Source organism: Diadema antillarum, unplaced genomic scaffold, assembly GCF_040938485.1.
Source record: "Diadema antillarum isolate AM-2024a unplaced genomic scaffold, OU_Dant_1.0 seq00001543_RagTag, whole genome shotgun sequence".
Taxonomy (NCBI): Eukaryota; Metazoa; Echinodermata; class Echinoidea; order Diadematoida; family Diadematidae; genus Diadema; species Diadema antillarum.
Genome location: NW_027272273.1, coordinates 137,296 through 151,780, shown reverse-complemented (window position 1 = coordinate 151,780; position 14,485 = coordinate 137,296). Strand labels below are relative to the sequence as shown.

Below are 14,485 nucleotides of genomic sequence, written 5' to 3'. Positions count from 1 at the left end.
TTTATATGAGATGTTGAAAGCAGTGCCCCCCCCCCAAAAAAAAAAAAAAAAAAAAAAAAAAATGATTCATCCAGTTATATATGGTTGGATTTCACTAAAACTGACAGTTGCATGAAAAAAAGAAATAAATAAATGGCATGAATATCTACTCTTTGTCAGTATGTTGAAATTACATTTACTGCTCTATCCTGCAGTTATGATAAAACACGCTTTGACGGCTTTTCCTCAGCAGAGAATATTTGTTTACATTAAAGTCAATATTTTCCTTCCCCTTCTTTGCCTTGTCTGTGGTCAGGGGATGGCTTTGAGTGGATAGCAACAGAGTGGCTGAAGAAATGGCTGAGTGAGGAGAGTCATTCCTCCACAGCCAAGCAGCACCCCATCGACAACACCAGGTTCTGCTGCAGGCACGGCCGGCTGGACCCTGATCAGGTCAAACACCTGAAGAGGATCAGTTCTCAGGCCGTGAGTCTCAGAGTGGTCTGGACACTGTGAGGGACTCTCTATAAATTCATGCAGTGACTGTTAGTGGACTGCATAAGGATGGCCACATGTTGATAGTCCTCTTTTATACAGTCAAACCTGTCTATAGTGGCCACCCGAGGGAGATGAAAAAAGTGGCCATTATAGACAGGTGGCCGCTATAGACAGGTTATCCAACTTTGTGTGCATTGCCTACGGCTACATGTACATGTATCATCATTGTATACATCTATAAGTTCCGGGTACTTACATGTACATGTATGTGTGTACGTATGCACATGTGTGTTTCATGCATTGAACAATGCCGGTGTTCTTGAAATAATTATTATTGCACAGTAGCATGTGCACAGTCGTGAAGAAAACTTGATACTGAATGAGCGATGAATGCAGCAATGAATGCAGCAATCACTGAACGTTGCCCATGAATGACTGGCATGGCTACTAAAAGCAGAAAAATGCACTGAATTATCAGCTCTGTGGCTGCTGTAGACGGGTTAAAATCTACCGCGGGGAAACAAAATTTGTGGCCGCTGGCTGCGTTAGACAGGTGGCCGCTACATGCAGGGTCTTTAATTGGGCTTTTCTCTCGGGGGGGGGGGGGGGGGGGGGGGGGGGGGGATTTTTCAGTGGCCGCCATAGACAGGTGGCCGCTATATACAGGTGGCCGCTAAGGCAGGTGTGACTGTATATCAGGTTATCTCTCTTCTTCTCTGCATGAAGTGGGGATGACATAACATCGCTGGGGCAACAAGACCTTGTATCTACAAAATTTCAAATGTTCAGGAGACTCAAGAGCAAAAAAATTATGGCAGCCAAAGCACTATATTAAATGGGAGAGCCTTTGACATGCTGTGGTGGTTACATTTTGGGATAAGACAGCCGGCATTTGAACAGGACATCACCTAACTGATTGTCTGAACATTAATCTAAAAAAGTAATTTTCACCAAAATTTGAGATACAAGGTCTTGTCATCCCAGCGACAATAAACTGTCAAGATACATTCTAACTACCAGCTAGCAAATGAAAGAGGTCCTATAATGCACAAATGATTTTACCATGACGTGGTCCAAGTGTGTGTCATAGTGGTGTCAAAGCCCTAATGCAGTGATATATGATGTGTTTTGAGTGGAATTTTTTATTATTTCTCTTCATAATATGATGTTGGAATGAAGAAAGAAAAGGAGACCATCCATTTGGAAGCACTTTATCCCCAGTGAAAACATACCATCGCTACGGCCAGTGAAAATACAACAATAATTATTCAGCGCTGGCAAAAGGTCTCAAATCATTCTCAAAAGTGTGTAGTTTTCAGGGATTATTTTCAAAGTCTTCCTGCGCTTTTCATTTTCATTTGTGCTTGCAGAATATTTGAATTTAGGTGCAAAGAGCATTGTTACAATTCCCATGCAATCTTTGCATCTCTAGTTCAATGAAGTCTGACTTAATTTCTTAATTTCATAAAAATCTTACTAGCAAGTCAGCATTCAAACTTCTCTCAACCATGATATCATGATCTTATAGAATACTAAACTGTGAAGTCATAGCCAGTCATCGCCATGGAAACTTATTCTAAACAACCTCATCTGGCCTGAGTGATTATGCGCACACATGGCTCCAACCCAAGCTGTAACAAAAAGACTGTGACATCATCACTGTGGTAATCTATACCATGGTTCTATGTAAGCAATATGATTATGAATTCAAATAGACCTGTTTCCTAATTGACTACATATTTCAGGCAAACCTTCTCTTCATGAAGTATGGTGGGGGACCGAGGCTAACCCAGACCAGCTTGTGTCTGACCTGTATCAAGCAGCGGTGTCGTGTCATGCGCATCCAGGCCCAGCTTGCCACCGACCACAAGTTTGTCACTGATGTCACCAAGGTCAAATGTCAAAGGTTAGCTGCCGGGTTTGCATCCTTTTACCAGTTTCATCAGTCAATGTGGTCAAAAGTCAGATTTTAGTTGCCTGCATTCATCCTTTCATGAGTTATCAAGTGTCAAAAGCTGTTTGCCTTAATGTATTGTTTCATCTGTTAGTCTGCAATTCATGAAGAGTAGGTAATTTATGTAGATAAACTTCCTCTGTGATTTTTGTTTAGGGAACGTCCCAATTTTTTCAGAGATATTGCACCATGAAACAATCTTCCTGACTCTCTCCATAGTTGTGTGCATGCCAGAATATCAAATAAATTTATTGATTTGATTTCTTCTTTTTTTCTTTTTCTCATATGAGCAGTAGAACAGCTTCTCCATTTGAACACCTCAGGGGGGTGTTTCATAAAGCTGTTCGTAAAGTTACGAACAACTTACGAGCGACTGGTGATCAGTTCTGGGCCCTGTTGCATAAAACCCTTAGCGCTGGACTTACCGCTCCTTTCTAGCGGTAAGTCTTCAAATTAACGGTAAATTTTACAATCCTTTGATGCTGATCATTGGCTGTGACGCCTAATTTTGACGGTAGTTACCATTGAAATTCAATGGTAAGTTTTATGCGACGGGGCCCCTGATGTGCTATACTTATCAGAATTTCCATTATTCAGCACAAGAACTGATTACCAGTCACTCGTAAGTCGTTCGTAACTTTACGAACAGCTTTATGAAACACCCCCCTAGTCTCCTTTTCCTACGAGTAAGAAGAATTTTTCTTCTTTTTTTTTTTGAAAACCAAATAGATGCAGTCAATAAGTCTTTGTAATGTTCTCCGATTTTTGCAACTTTATAAGATAAAATCAGGATCAATGATCAGGGCCCCATTTCATAAAAAGTTGATATGATAGCAACTCTTGCTGGAATGGCAATTGTCATAGTAATGACAAGAATCCAGCTTCCTGATTGGCTATTGCTATTGGAAGTTGCCATTCCAGCAAGAGTTGTTATCCTAACATCTTTTCTGTAATGGGGCCCTGGTCTTCTCCAAAGCTTTCTGTCAGTTTTCTGACCCTGCATTCCTTTCTTTCCTGGATCTTGTACCACATCACAGTGAGGATGGTTTCTGGGTCGGCAAGGACTCTCTGAGGCAGTGGAAGAGGATGGTTCTAGAGAGGGAAGAGTCTCAGTTTGATGGAGGAGGAGGAGGAGGAGGAGGAGGAGGAGAAGAGAGAAAGAATGAAGGAAAGGATGAGATGGACACTGGCAATCATCACTGTGCCATACAGAATGGGGAGACAGACGCAAAAGGTACTAATTAATGTGCTGGTTTATTATCTCTTGCTATGTTGATTTCTTCATCATGCTGTAGTACTGATCCAGGTCAAAAATCTGTAAATTACTGTTTGGACGACAAACCTCGTATCTCAAAAATGTCAGACGTTCAGGAGAGCCATAAAACATGGCAGCCAAAGCGCTATAACAAATGGGATCACTTTTCCTTTGGCATGCAGTGGTGACTTTATTTTGGGGGTAAGACGGCTAGGATGTGGACAGGACATAACTGATTATCTGACAGTTGATCCCAAAAAGTGATTTTTCACCAATATTTGAGATACAAGGTCTTATCAGACAGCAACAAACCCCTCCTTTAAAAAACATACAGTAAAGGAAAAATTTTAAAAACCAGTGCTGATTGATGATAATTCAATAACTGAGAGGGCTAGGATTGAAAAGAAAATGATGTACAGAAACAGAAGGCAGGGCATTAAAAACAAAAGGAACAACCTATTCTCTTTTACTGAATGAAAATAACGAAGCAAGAAATCCTTTTGATGAAACTAAGTTTTCCACTTGGGATGTTGTAACTGTTACTAAATATTTCCGCAAAGATAATCAAGACATCTATGTGTTGTCCTCTCCAGCGCAGGGTGCATATAGTGTATCATATATGTAAATTTAAATGTAACACCAAAACCTGGGGGGCGTTTCATGAAGGAACTTGTCGGATAAAATGTCCGACAAGTCAATTATATCTGACAAGTTCAGAGAAATCAGCCAATCAGACTAAAGAATTTCTCAAAACTTGTCGGATATAATTGACTTGTCAGATATTCTATCCGACAAGTTCCTTCATGAAATGCCTCCCTGGTTGTTTCATTATATCATATGCATAAAAGCTTGACTATCACATTTCATCCCAAAGTGACATATCAACCCTCCGCCATGTACATTCTTTTTGAAACCATTAAGGATCAGCTGATTTTAATATAAGACACATTTCCCATAGATGCCTGGCATAGTATACCCAAGACTGGTCTTCAATGAGTTAAGCTTGTGTTTGTTCCATTAGAGTTATAATGCAACCATTCCTATCCTTTTAAAGCTTTTAAATCCCATTACACTCTTGTTTCCCTCACAAATTCACTCTGTGTCCAATTAGATGGTGTAAACCTGAATGAGTCAAACCATGGAGAAAGAGATGAAGAAGAAGATGACAAACCTCTCATCTTTAACGGAGACTTACTGTGCAGACATGGTATGTCAGTCACAACATGATTGTGACATAGAAAACATGCAAACCCCTTATCTTCAATGACATCTTACTGTGCAGTCATGGTATGTCAATCACAACATGATTGTGACATAGAAAACATGCAAACCCCTTATCTTCAATGACATCTTACTGTGCAGTCATGGTATGTCAATCACATCATGATTGTGACATAGAAAACATGCAAACCCCTTATCTCAATGACATCTTACTGTGCAGTCATGGTATGTCAATCACATCATGATTGTGACATAGAAAACATGCAAACCCCTTATCTTCAATGACATCTTACTGTGCAGTCATGGTATGTCAGTCACAACTTGATTGCTATATAAAAAACATGCAAACCTCTCATCTTCAATGGAGACTTACTGTGCAGTACAGTAGTCATGGTATGTCAATCACAACATGACAGCTAGACAGAAAACATACAAACCTCTTATCTTCAATGGAGACTTACTGTGCAATTATTTGATTGTGTTTCAAAGTGAATGATTCATTTTATGTAATAGTTTACAGAACTTTGCTCCTGGAGAAATAAGAAATAAAGAAATATGATATATGCAAACAAACAAGTGCATCTGAGGGATTAGGACCTCGCCACAAACCACCACATATCAGTGGAAGTCAAATGCCCTGGTCTTGCAATGAACTGGTTTTGTGTATGCTGACAGATAAGTAATGAAGCAATTAAAAAAAATTAAATCCTTTGTTCATCACACTTTAGGAAACCTGAGTACTGATGTGACTTTTAGACGGCTGGTCCCAAAGGCTGTCTGGACTGTCCTTCACAAGTACTTTCCTGACTGCGCCGAGTTCCAGGCTGATGTTCAGCCATGCATGCAGTGTCAGGTGAAGATGCTCTCCAGTCTTCCTTTGCAAATTGTGTGTCATTTTCTAACAGGATTATTTCCTATTTATGTTATGTGTGTCAGTCTTTGGTCTGCTTTTTCCTGCTGTCTTTCCTGGTTCATGTGGAACAGTAATTTATTTCCTATAGACATCATCTGAGCCCTTCATTGTACAGCTTACTTTTGTGTCACTTCTGTGTCCAGACTTGACTATATCAAATATTTGATTGTTAGTGTATTTTATATCAGGTGAAAATGTCTGATTATGTATCATTGCTGGTGAGCAGTATATGGACAGAAATGTGAAACTAGTGCAAGATGTGCTCGCCTTACTGTCATTTCATACTATTATTGTAATTTTACAACCATAAAATATGTCATGTTTAGTGATCATTATCTTATAACTTAAAAAGGATTAACTCATTGCTGTACTAATGAAGACTTTTCCTAAATTTTTTTTTTTTTCATGGTTATGTTGCTTTGATACTCAAGGTTGGGTGGCATGCAGCTGATTATATGAATGCAAAATGAACTAAATTGTGAAATTTTGGTCATTTTCATTGTTTTATGATCAACATCCCTGACGTCATCTCTCGTCTTCATCTCCCTTATCATAATGCTTGCTGTTATCATGTATTTTATCTTCAATAATTGTCCATGCCAACATTATTATTTGTTTTGTCATCGTTATAATCGTCATCGTCATTGTCATTGTCGTCATCATCATCATCATCATCACCATAATCATCATCATCATCATCATCAGATGGCAGATGCAGAGGATGCTGAGCAGGCACGGAGGAAGTGCGAGTTGGCTACGGAGCAGAAAAGGTCCCTCCCACAACTCTTTCATGGCCGAGCTCGTCCCACGTGGAAGAAAGGAGTAAGTCTGACATCTTTGCTTCTGTCTTCCACTGAGCAGCTGTTGTTGTCTTGGGGTTTTTTTGGTGGGGGGAGGGTATAGGGCAAAAAGGTGATATCAACAGGGCATGAGGACAAAATACAATAGCAATTGTGTGAGAATACCAAACTTGCTTTCACGAGCATTTCCTGATCTTTGTCACTCAGCATTTAAATGAATGACTAAAAAGTACTCGTCATTGCCCCTATGAATGTTTAACAATAAGAGAACACCCAAGAATTAGTCAATGATCTCACTGCATGGAGTGATTCAAGTGTACTTCACTTTCTTCACAGCGCTGCTAAAATGTGTGGGGGTTACCCATGTGCATCATCCATACTGTAAAGCTACTCTCTGAATGTGTTTGATACAGGAATCAACCGAGGCGTACGTTGTACCACACGCTTTCGTAGAAGCCTGGAGGAGCTTCCTCCGTCATCCGGTCAAATCTGAAATACTCACTAGCATCAACAATAGCGCTTTCCTCTGTTCACATGGCGGTCTGACATTTGACCCCAGCATGATCACACCAGTGGACGAAACGTCAGGGTAAGAGACATATAGTATCATTTTTCATATGAATCATCTTAGCAGTGAAATGCTAATGCATACTTTGTTCACCAACCATTTTTGTTATTTCTAGAATTGGATAGATTACACACAGGCCATACTGAGAATGCCTTTCTTCTGTGAAAATTTGTTGTTTTTCTGGTATCAAACTTTACAAGAACAGAGGGCCCTAATACTCTATACATCCCATCCTTAACAGAACCTGGTGCACATGAAATCAACTTGTCAGGAATGCAAGCTTTTTTCTTTTTTTTTTTATAGTAAATTATCATTTGCGATTACATACACAAGAAGTCCCATATAATCCTGTGTTAAATGTGCAGACTCACTGCTTTATCTGAATGAACTTACTGTGTTTGTACAGCACGGTCAATATGTTGTAATCACCAACAGCTAAAAGTTTTGCCTTCAACAACAAAGATTTATCCTAATGGAAAATCATCTTAGGGATAAATAATGTGTAAAAGGATGATGATATTGGCTGGCATTATTAGTTGATACACCGGCCAGAATTATTTTGCCCTCATTAGAACCATATGGCACTCATCTTTGATTTGTACAGTGCGGTCCTAGCTAGAGCAATATATTCCAATGTTCCTCTTCAAAAGCAGCCAATATCATTTCAATAATACCCATCCCTTCCCATTACTCACATGGTGGAAAGGAAATTACTACTCTTTATGATTGCAAAAGCTGAGCATTTGTTCAGTGTACATTGTCCCCAAACACTGCGTGCAAAACCAGTTGGCAATAATTTTCACCAGAACTTAATGATATGAAACATGCAAAACTAAATAGGCTTATTCACTCTGTTGTTCTTATGTGAGATTGTGTGCACATGACCTATTAAAAATGTTAACTGTAATAATGAGTTTCAAATCACTTCCCCCTTTCCACTTACATGCTTATAGTCAGATGAAAATCTCATTCAAGCACAATAGGCTTTGGTGATGTGACATGTTTGCTGTTGTCATGAGAAGTTCTTTATGACCATACAGTTGAAGAGATTTTGATCATAAATGTACATACTTTGATCTTAGCATTTTGTATGTGAGATTTGATACCAGGTATATGTACCAATTATTGAGTTCCTGGGAGAAATGAATGTACGACATAATGGAGTGCATATATAGACCAACAGGTGCTTTTTGTCTCTACACATACTAGTGTTGCCTTGGTATGGCCTGTAGAGTGGGCGGTCCTTAGTACAACCTTCGTCGTTGACCAGCCAATCAGGATATGGAAAGTAGTTGCCGATGGACCATGCTTTATCTCAGAACCAGGTATTCATTGTAAATCATATTTCTGTTCGGTCATTATTACTTTGCTTTCATTGCTTTTAGGGATGAAGTCAGAAGCATTTCCGTGAAATAATTGATTGCTTGAAATAATTGATTGCATTGACTGCCTGTTCATAAGCAATTACTTCATGAATGGAAGTATAATCAGGCCTTGTTTTCCCAAGCTTGCAATGGCTTCTGAAGTCAGGTGTAGGATAGATGAGTGGAAGCATGTTCAGCAGGAAATTTCTCATACAAATTGAAGCTATTTTGACATATGTCATTTAACTGTCGGACATGTGACTCCAATAAGTAAACTAATCTGGTGTATCTTGGTTTTGATCTTTAAATTTTTCCCAATAGTCACATGTAGGGCATCAACTGATCGCAACCTCACACATACATAAAAAATAACTCTGCCCCTTTCAGTTTTCAGCAGAGTTTGCATAATTGATTAATGGTTTTTATTGAGACTTGATAGACATCATTCTTCATCAAGGAGTGTTCATGTTGCATTACAGTGCCCCGCAAAGTTTTGCTGGAAGACTGGTAGAGATGCAGTGGAAAGTATGGTTCACATAACGTATATACTGAACTTACTGAAAAGCTGCACATCCATCTTGGTAGTGTAACAGGTAAAATGTAATGCAGCAAGGGTAAGGGGGCTATTCGCCCTTATTAACCCAGAAATAACTGTAGCTCTGTTTGTTAAATTGTTGAGTGATGTTGCATAATATACTGCTGAAGGAGGGAGATTATTCCAATCTTGGATGACCCTTTTGCTGAACGAGTTCTTCCTGACGTTGACTCATATGTTGCTTCTGAATTTTTAGTTGATGTCCTCTTGTAATCTGTTGTGTAGCAAGTTGGAAAATTTCCGTTGGGTTGATTCTGTTTGTATATGTCTATAGTCAAACCTGTCTATAGCGGCCACCCAAGGGAGACAAAAAGGTGGCCGTTATGTAGACAGGTGGCCGCTGTAGACAGGTTATCCAACTTTGTGGTTATTGCCTACATATACATGTATCATCGTTGTATACATCTATAAGTCCTTACACGTACATGCATGTGTGTACGCATATAGGTGTGTTTCAAGTGTTGAACAATGCCAGTGTTTATGAAATTGTTGCACAGTAGCATGTGTACAGTCGTGAAGAAAGCTTAACACTAGTGCATTATTATGACTGAATGAGTGATGAATGCAGCGATAGCAATCACTGAATGTTGCCCATGAATGACTGACAAGGCTACAAAGCAGAAAAAACATGTTGAATTATCGGCTCTGTGGCCGCTATACACAGGTTAAAATCTACAGCGGGAAACAAAATTTGTGGCTGCCATACACAGGGTCATTAACAGGGCTTTTCTCTCGGGGGATTTTTCAGTGGCCACTATAGACATGTGGCCGCATTAGACAGGTGGCTGCATTAGACAGGTGGCCGCTAAGGCAGGTTTGACTGTATATAGCAAAGGTCACTCTGTTCATCTCACTAGTTTCATCTATGCAGTACATGGACCCTATTGTGTTTGTTATTGTAGCAAGAAGGGGCTTAGTAACCACAGATGTTAATGCTTGGTGTCTCGATGTGTTTGTCACAGAGGTCTGCCCAACGTGCTCCAGAGAGAGGCAAGAGGCAGAGCACGAGGCGCGGTTCCTGTACTCCGGAGTCAAGGTCTACATCCGCAAACTGGCCCCAGACTTTGGGGACAGCCCCAAGGCCACGCTCAATCTGTTAACGGAGGCAGCCATCGGTGCCACCAGTGACCAGGAGAACAAAGATCCAGATTTCAATGAGGCGAGTTCTCAGTTTCAATCTCTACAGCTCTACCTGTAGGCATTACAATTTGGGGGTTGCCTGTTTGTCTTTGTCTTGTTCTCGTGTGTCTTTATGTATACATTTTTGTCATCACAAAATCTTAAAGTTGTGGCTGATACTTACAGCAAATTTGGTAAGAGAGCTAAATATGACAAAAGGATTTAGGTGATGAGATGTAGGAAAGCTTTCAGGGTTAGTCAAAGATCGAGTGACTAAAGTGAGACATGAGCCTGTCACATTCTTCAGTTTTTGTCGAGCCCACCGGAGATGAGGGAAGACTAAGGGATCGCCTGCGACGTCTGTCCGTCCGTCGTCCGTCTGTCCGTCCGTCCGTCCGTCCGTCCGTCCGTCGTCTGTCGTTTGTCCGTAACGCTACAAAAACTTCAATAACTCTTTACTCTGGGCTTCAATTGCAATCAAACTTCGAGGGAAGAGGGGTCATACAAAGTTTCACATTTACCATATGTGACAGTGCACCTCAAAACGAACATAAAGTCGCACACACTGATTTTGCGTGAGGACTGAAAATAAGTGAAATGGGTCAACCTAGCCGAACTTGACTTTTTCATATTTTCTGAAAGAGCGGGTCTTCTTTTACATTATGCTAAAATTTGGTATCATAAAGCGGGCAGGAAAGTGTGTTTTTTTAGCAGTTTATCTCGAACATTTTGGTAGAATAGTGTGATTTTGTGTGTCTTTAGAATCCCTTTTTCATTTCTGAAAAACCTTGTCCACACTCTTCACTTTCAACTCTAATGACTTTTGAAAAGATAATGCTACTGCTTTGAAATTTGGCATTAATTATGGACAGAATGTGTTAATGAGGCATGCTTAATTTCAGGTTAATTTGATAATCCCTTCATTGTTGTTACTCTGGTGGTTTACTTCCTCTTTTTGTCCCATTCATCGCACAGCCAGCACAGTTTGGTCAAGATTAACCGCTTGAATAGACATTGTACTTCAGAGCCTCTTTTCTCAGTTCACACTTTTCCCGAGTTTGTGCTTTCTTTCCAATATTTAGATAGGTTAGGAGCGTCCATTTGGTTTGAGTTATACATCATTTTAAAGCTTAAAGTCTGTTCTTTCAGAATATGGTCTTAACTAAAAATTCATGTATGGCGACTTTTTGTTTGTTTTGAGGTGCAGGGTCACATATATGAAGGTCACCTAAAGGTCAAAGCTCACAGGCAGGGGTCAATGAACTTTAGGGCCCAATGTTAAGTTTTTATGGCGCGTTTCTATTATGGGTCATAACTTTTGATCCATAGTTCCGTGTGTGACTAAACTTGGATGGTAGATGTCCCTTGGGGAGTGGATGATCACCACAAGGTCAAAGGTCACAAGCAGGGGTCAACGAACTTTTAGAGCCCAATGTTAAGTTTTTATGGCGCGTTTCTATTATGGGTCATAACTTTTGATCCATACATGTAGGTCCGTTTGTGACCAAACTTGGATGGAAGATTTCCCTTGGGGAGTGGATGGTCACCACAAGGTCAAATGTCACAGGCAGGGGTCAACAAACTTTAAGGGCCCAATGTTCAGTTTTTATGGCACATATCTTTTTTGCTAGAAATTTTTACCCTTTTATATCTCTTTTTATCTGTTATATCTCTTTTTTTGTCTGTTATATCCCATTCGCGTACAATTTCTTGTACGCGAATGGGCGAGACACATTATGGCACTTGCCTTGTTATTCCTCATCATGGAGAAAATCACCAGTGAACTCTTTTGTGCACCAGGATATAAATCCCCAGTGAGACCACAATGCATGAGTGCTTTTAGAAAACACTCTGTTTTTCAAAGCCATGTATCCCTTTATTGAAGCGTTTACGCTAGAAATGCAGTACAGCAAAGTTGTGGAAAAAATTACAAGCTTTGCTGTGATGTAAATATATTGAGGAATGGAATTGCATATGACGCTTTCAGTGTAATATGGCATATTGCTATTTATCAATTGGTTTTTACGTGGTTTTATGTAAGAGAAAAATATGGTCATAAGAAGTTGGCAAGCCATCGACTGAGTCAGGTGTACAAATCGAGGCACTGACTGGTATTCATGAATCTTGTCTTCACCACCTTGTGATCTTCTTGAGCAGGTGTCTGCCAAGAGACAGAAGATGGAGCTGGATGGTTCAGCCTCATCCAGGAGGAGTACCCGACACCGGAGGGTGAGGGGCGAGAAGGAGATCATCGTCTCCTCCACTAACACCCTCAAGGAACTCAAGATTAAGGTGAGAAGGGATTCCCTCAACCATGGGTCTCTTATCAAACATACCCCTCTCTTGTCGGCCACAAACCACCAGACATAGGCAAGCAGGGGTAAGCCTAATAGCATGGTCATTAATTTTCATCTTAGTTTCATTATGATGCCTGTACCTTAACCCCACTGGATCGCTGTAGGCATAATGAATACATGTTCATCTTACAATTAGGGATGATTTGAAATAGGGTAAAAGTTAGAACCTATATTGAGAAGGTGAATTAATTTTGATTGAATATGTCAATTTCCAGTGATAAGAGATGAAACAAGAATGTGTTATCGTATGAATAACAATACCATTATAGTATCATTGGTGAAGAGATAATCATGTAACATCAAACAATGGACCATATGACCGGTAATTCATCCTGGCTTTCATTTTTGCACTTGTTTTGTGTCATGTAAAATGCATGAAAATTTCTACTTATACATTACTGTATTTAGTTGGTCTCTTTATTTTAGGACATTTGCAATGAGGTAGCGGTCATACTGAGGTACATGTAAAGTTGCCGCTCCTGGGGACCTTGTTTATAAGAAGGTTTCCCTACACTTCCTCAAGCTGTCTGTGCCGACACCCTCAATAGATGCTACCTGTGTATTTTTCCACCAAGGTGATGCATGCCTTCAGCGTAGCACCCTTTGACCAGACCCTACTGTACCGGGGGAAGGCCCTGCTAGAAAATGAGGCCACCTTGGGCCACCTTGGCATCACCCCTGAGTCTCTCATCACCCTCGTCGTGGACAGTCCCATCTGTGAGGACCCCCTTGCCATGGATGAAATTGTCCGAGGTGAGACTAATGATTATTGGCCTGTTGTCAATGGCAACATATCACATTCTCAATATGCATCGAAGTTCAAAGTTTAGCTACATGTGGCATTATTATCCCACTTTGGAAGCAAACACAACAATGATAGATACATTTGTTTTTAATGTGTATTTCTTCTTCACCTACCCTTCCAGGTTCAGTTCATATATGTGTAAGTATTTGTATGTTGTTGTTTTTTTTAATCTTTTTCCCAAAGTCAAGAGATTAAGTGAGGTCCATTATTAGAAATACTCCCCCCCCCCAAAAAAAAAAAAAAAAAAAAAAAATGATAAGAATGACATGAAATGAATCTGAATTAGTGAGTGGGGTGAAGCTATGTCTGTTGAGATAGCATTGTGAAAATTTGGCAAGATTTAACAATTGAAATCAGATATATGAGTGTATATGCTACACACTGAAAGTATCATGTAATATTATACATTAGTGCTAATGCAGTGTATTCCCTTTTGATTACAGCATCATCAGTTCCAGAGGCAGGGTTCAAAGGTCAGTGCACTTTTATGCATTTGTTTGTTTGTTTTTTTCTTGTGAGTGTTCATAACGTAAGTCTGTAATACAGGTTATGAAAGTATATTGTGTAGAATAGGATATTAATGTTACTGAGATTCATGAGCATGTGGAATGCACAGCAAATCAGGGGGATGAGTATAGTCGTATGGCTCTACCAGGTTTTGTTGTTTGTTTGTGTGTTTGTTTGTTTGTAATGAGGTGGGCGCAGGGGTTTGTTTCAGGAACAACTACTCTAAAAGTGGATATTTTCTTGTGAGTAACTTTTTTGTGCTGTGCCAGTGTGCTCTGATTTTTTACGTGATTTTGATTCCGTGGAATCAAGACATGAACTACTGGAACACACAGTAAGCAAAAGTATTCACATATATTTATTTTCGCTCTGATTTCTGGTTGTGCAAAATGCCCAAAAAATGTCAACACACATGAAAATTTCCACTTTTACAGTATGTAGTTTGTCTAAATCATTATGCACCAACCAGACATCCATCTTGCAGTTTGAGATTTACATGCTGACTTAATTTTACAATGTTGTCATGGCTGGAATGTTGGAAATCCAGAAA

At 39.8% G+C, this 14,485-nt stretch overlaps 1 protein-coding gene across 1 annotated transcript in view; it reads left to right on the top strand.

Moving 5' to 3' along the window:
• LOC139710578 (ubiquitin carboxyl-terminal hydrolase 48-like) overlaps positions 1-13,640 on the top strand; it is a 32,275-nt gene extending 18,635 nt beyond the window's left edge. The window contains 12 exon segments of the mRNA XM_071622502.1: positions 296-465; positions 2,223-2,383; positions 3,469-3,677; positions 4,798-4,893; positions 5,636-5,760; positions 6,526-6,642; positions 7,034-7,209; positions 8,398-8,513; positions 10,110-10,306; positions 12,424-12,558; positions 13,199-13,376; positions 13,612-13,640. Coding sequence (XP_071478603.1) covers positions 296-465; positions 2,223-2,383; positions 3,469-3,677; positions 4,798-4,893; positions 5,636-5,760; positions 6,526-6,642; positions 7,034-7,209; positions 8,398-8,513; positions 10,110-10,306; positions 12,424-12,558; positions 13,199-13,376; positions 13,612-13,640 — 1,709 coding nt within the window.
• The last annotated feature ends 845 nt before the right edge of the window (positions 13,641-14,485 follow it).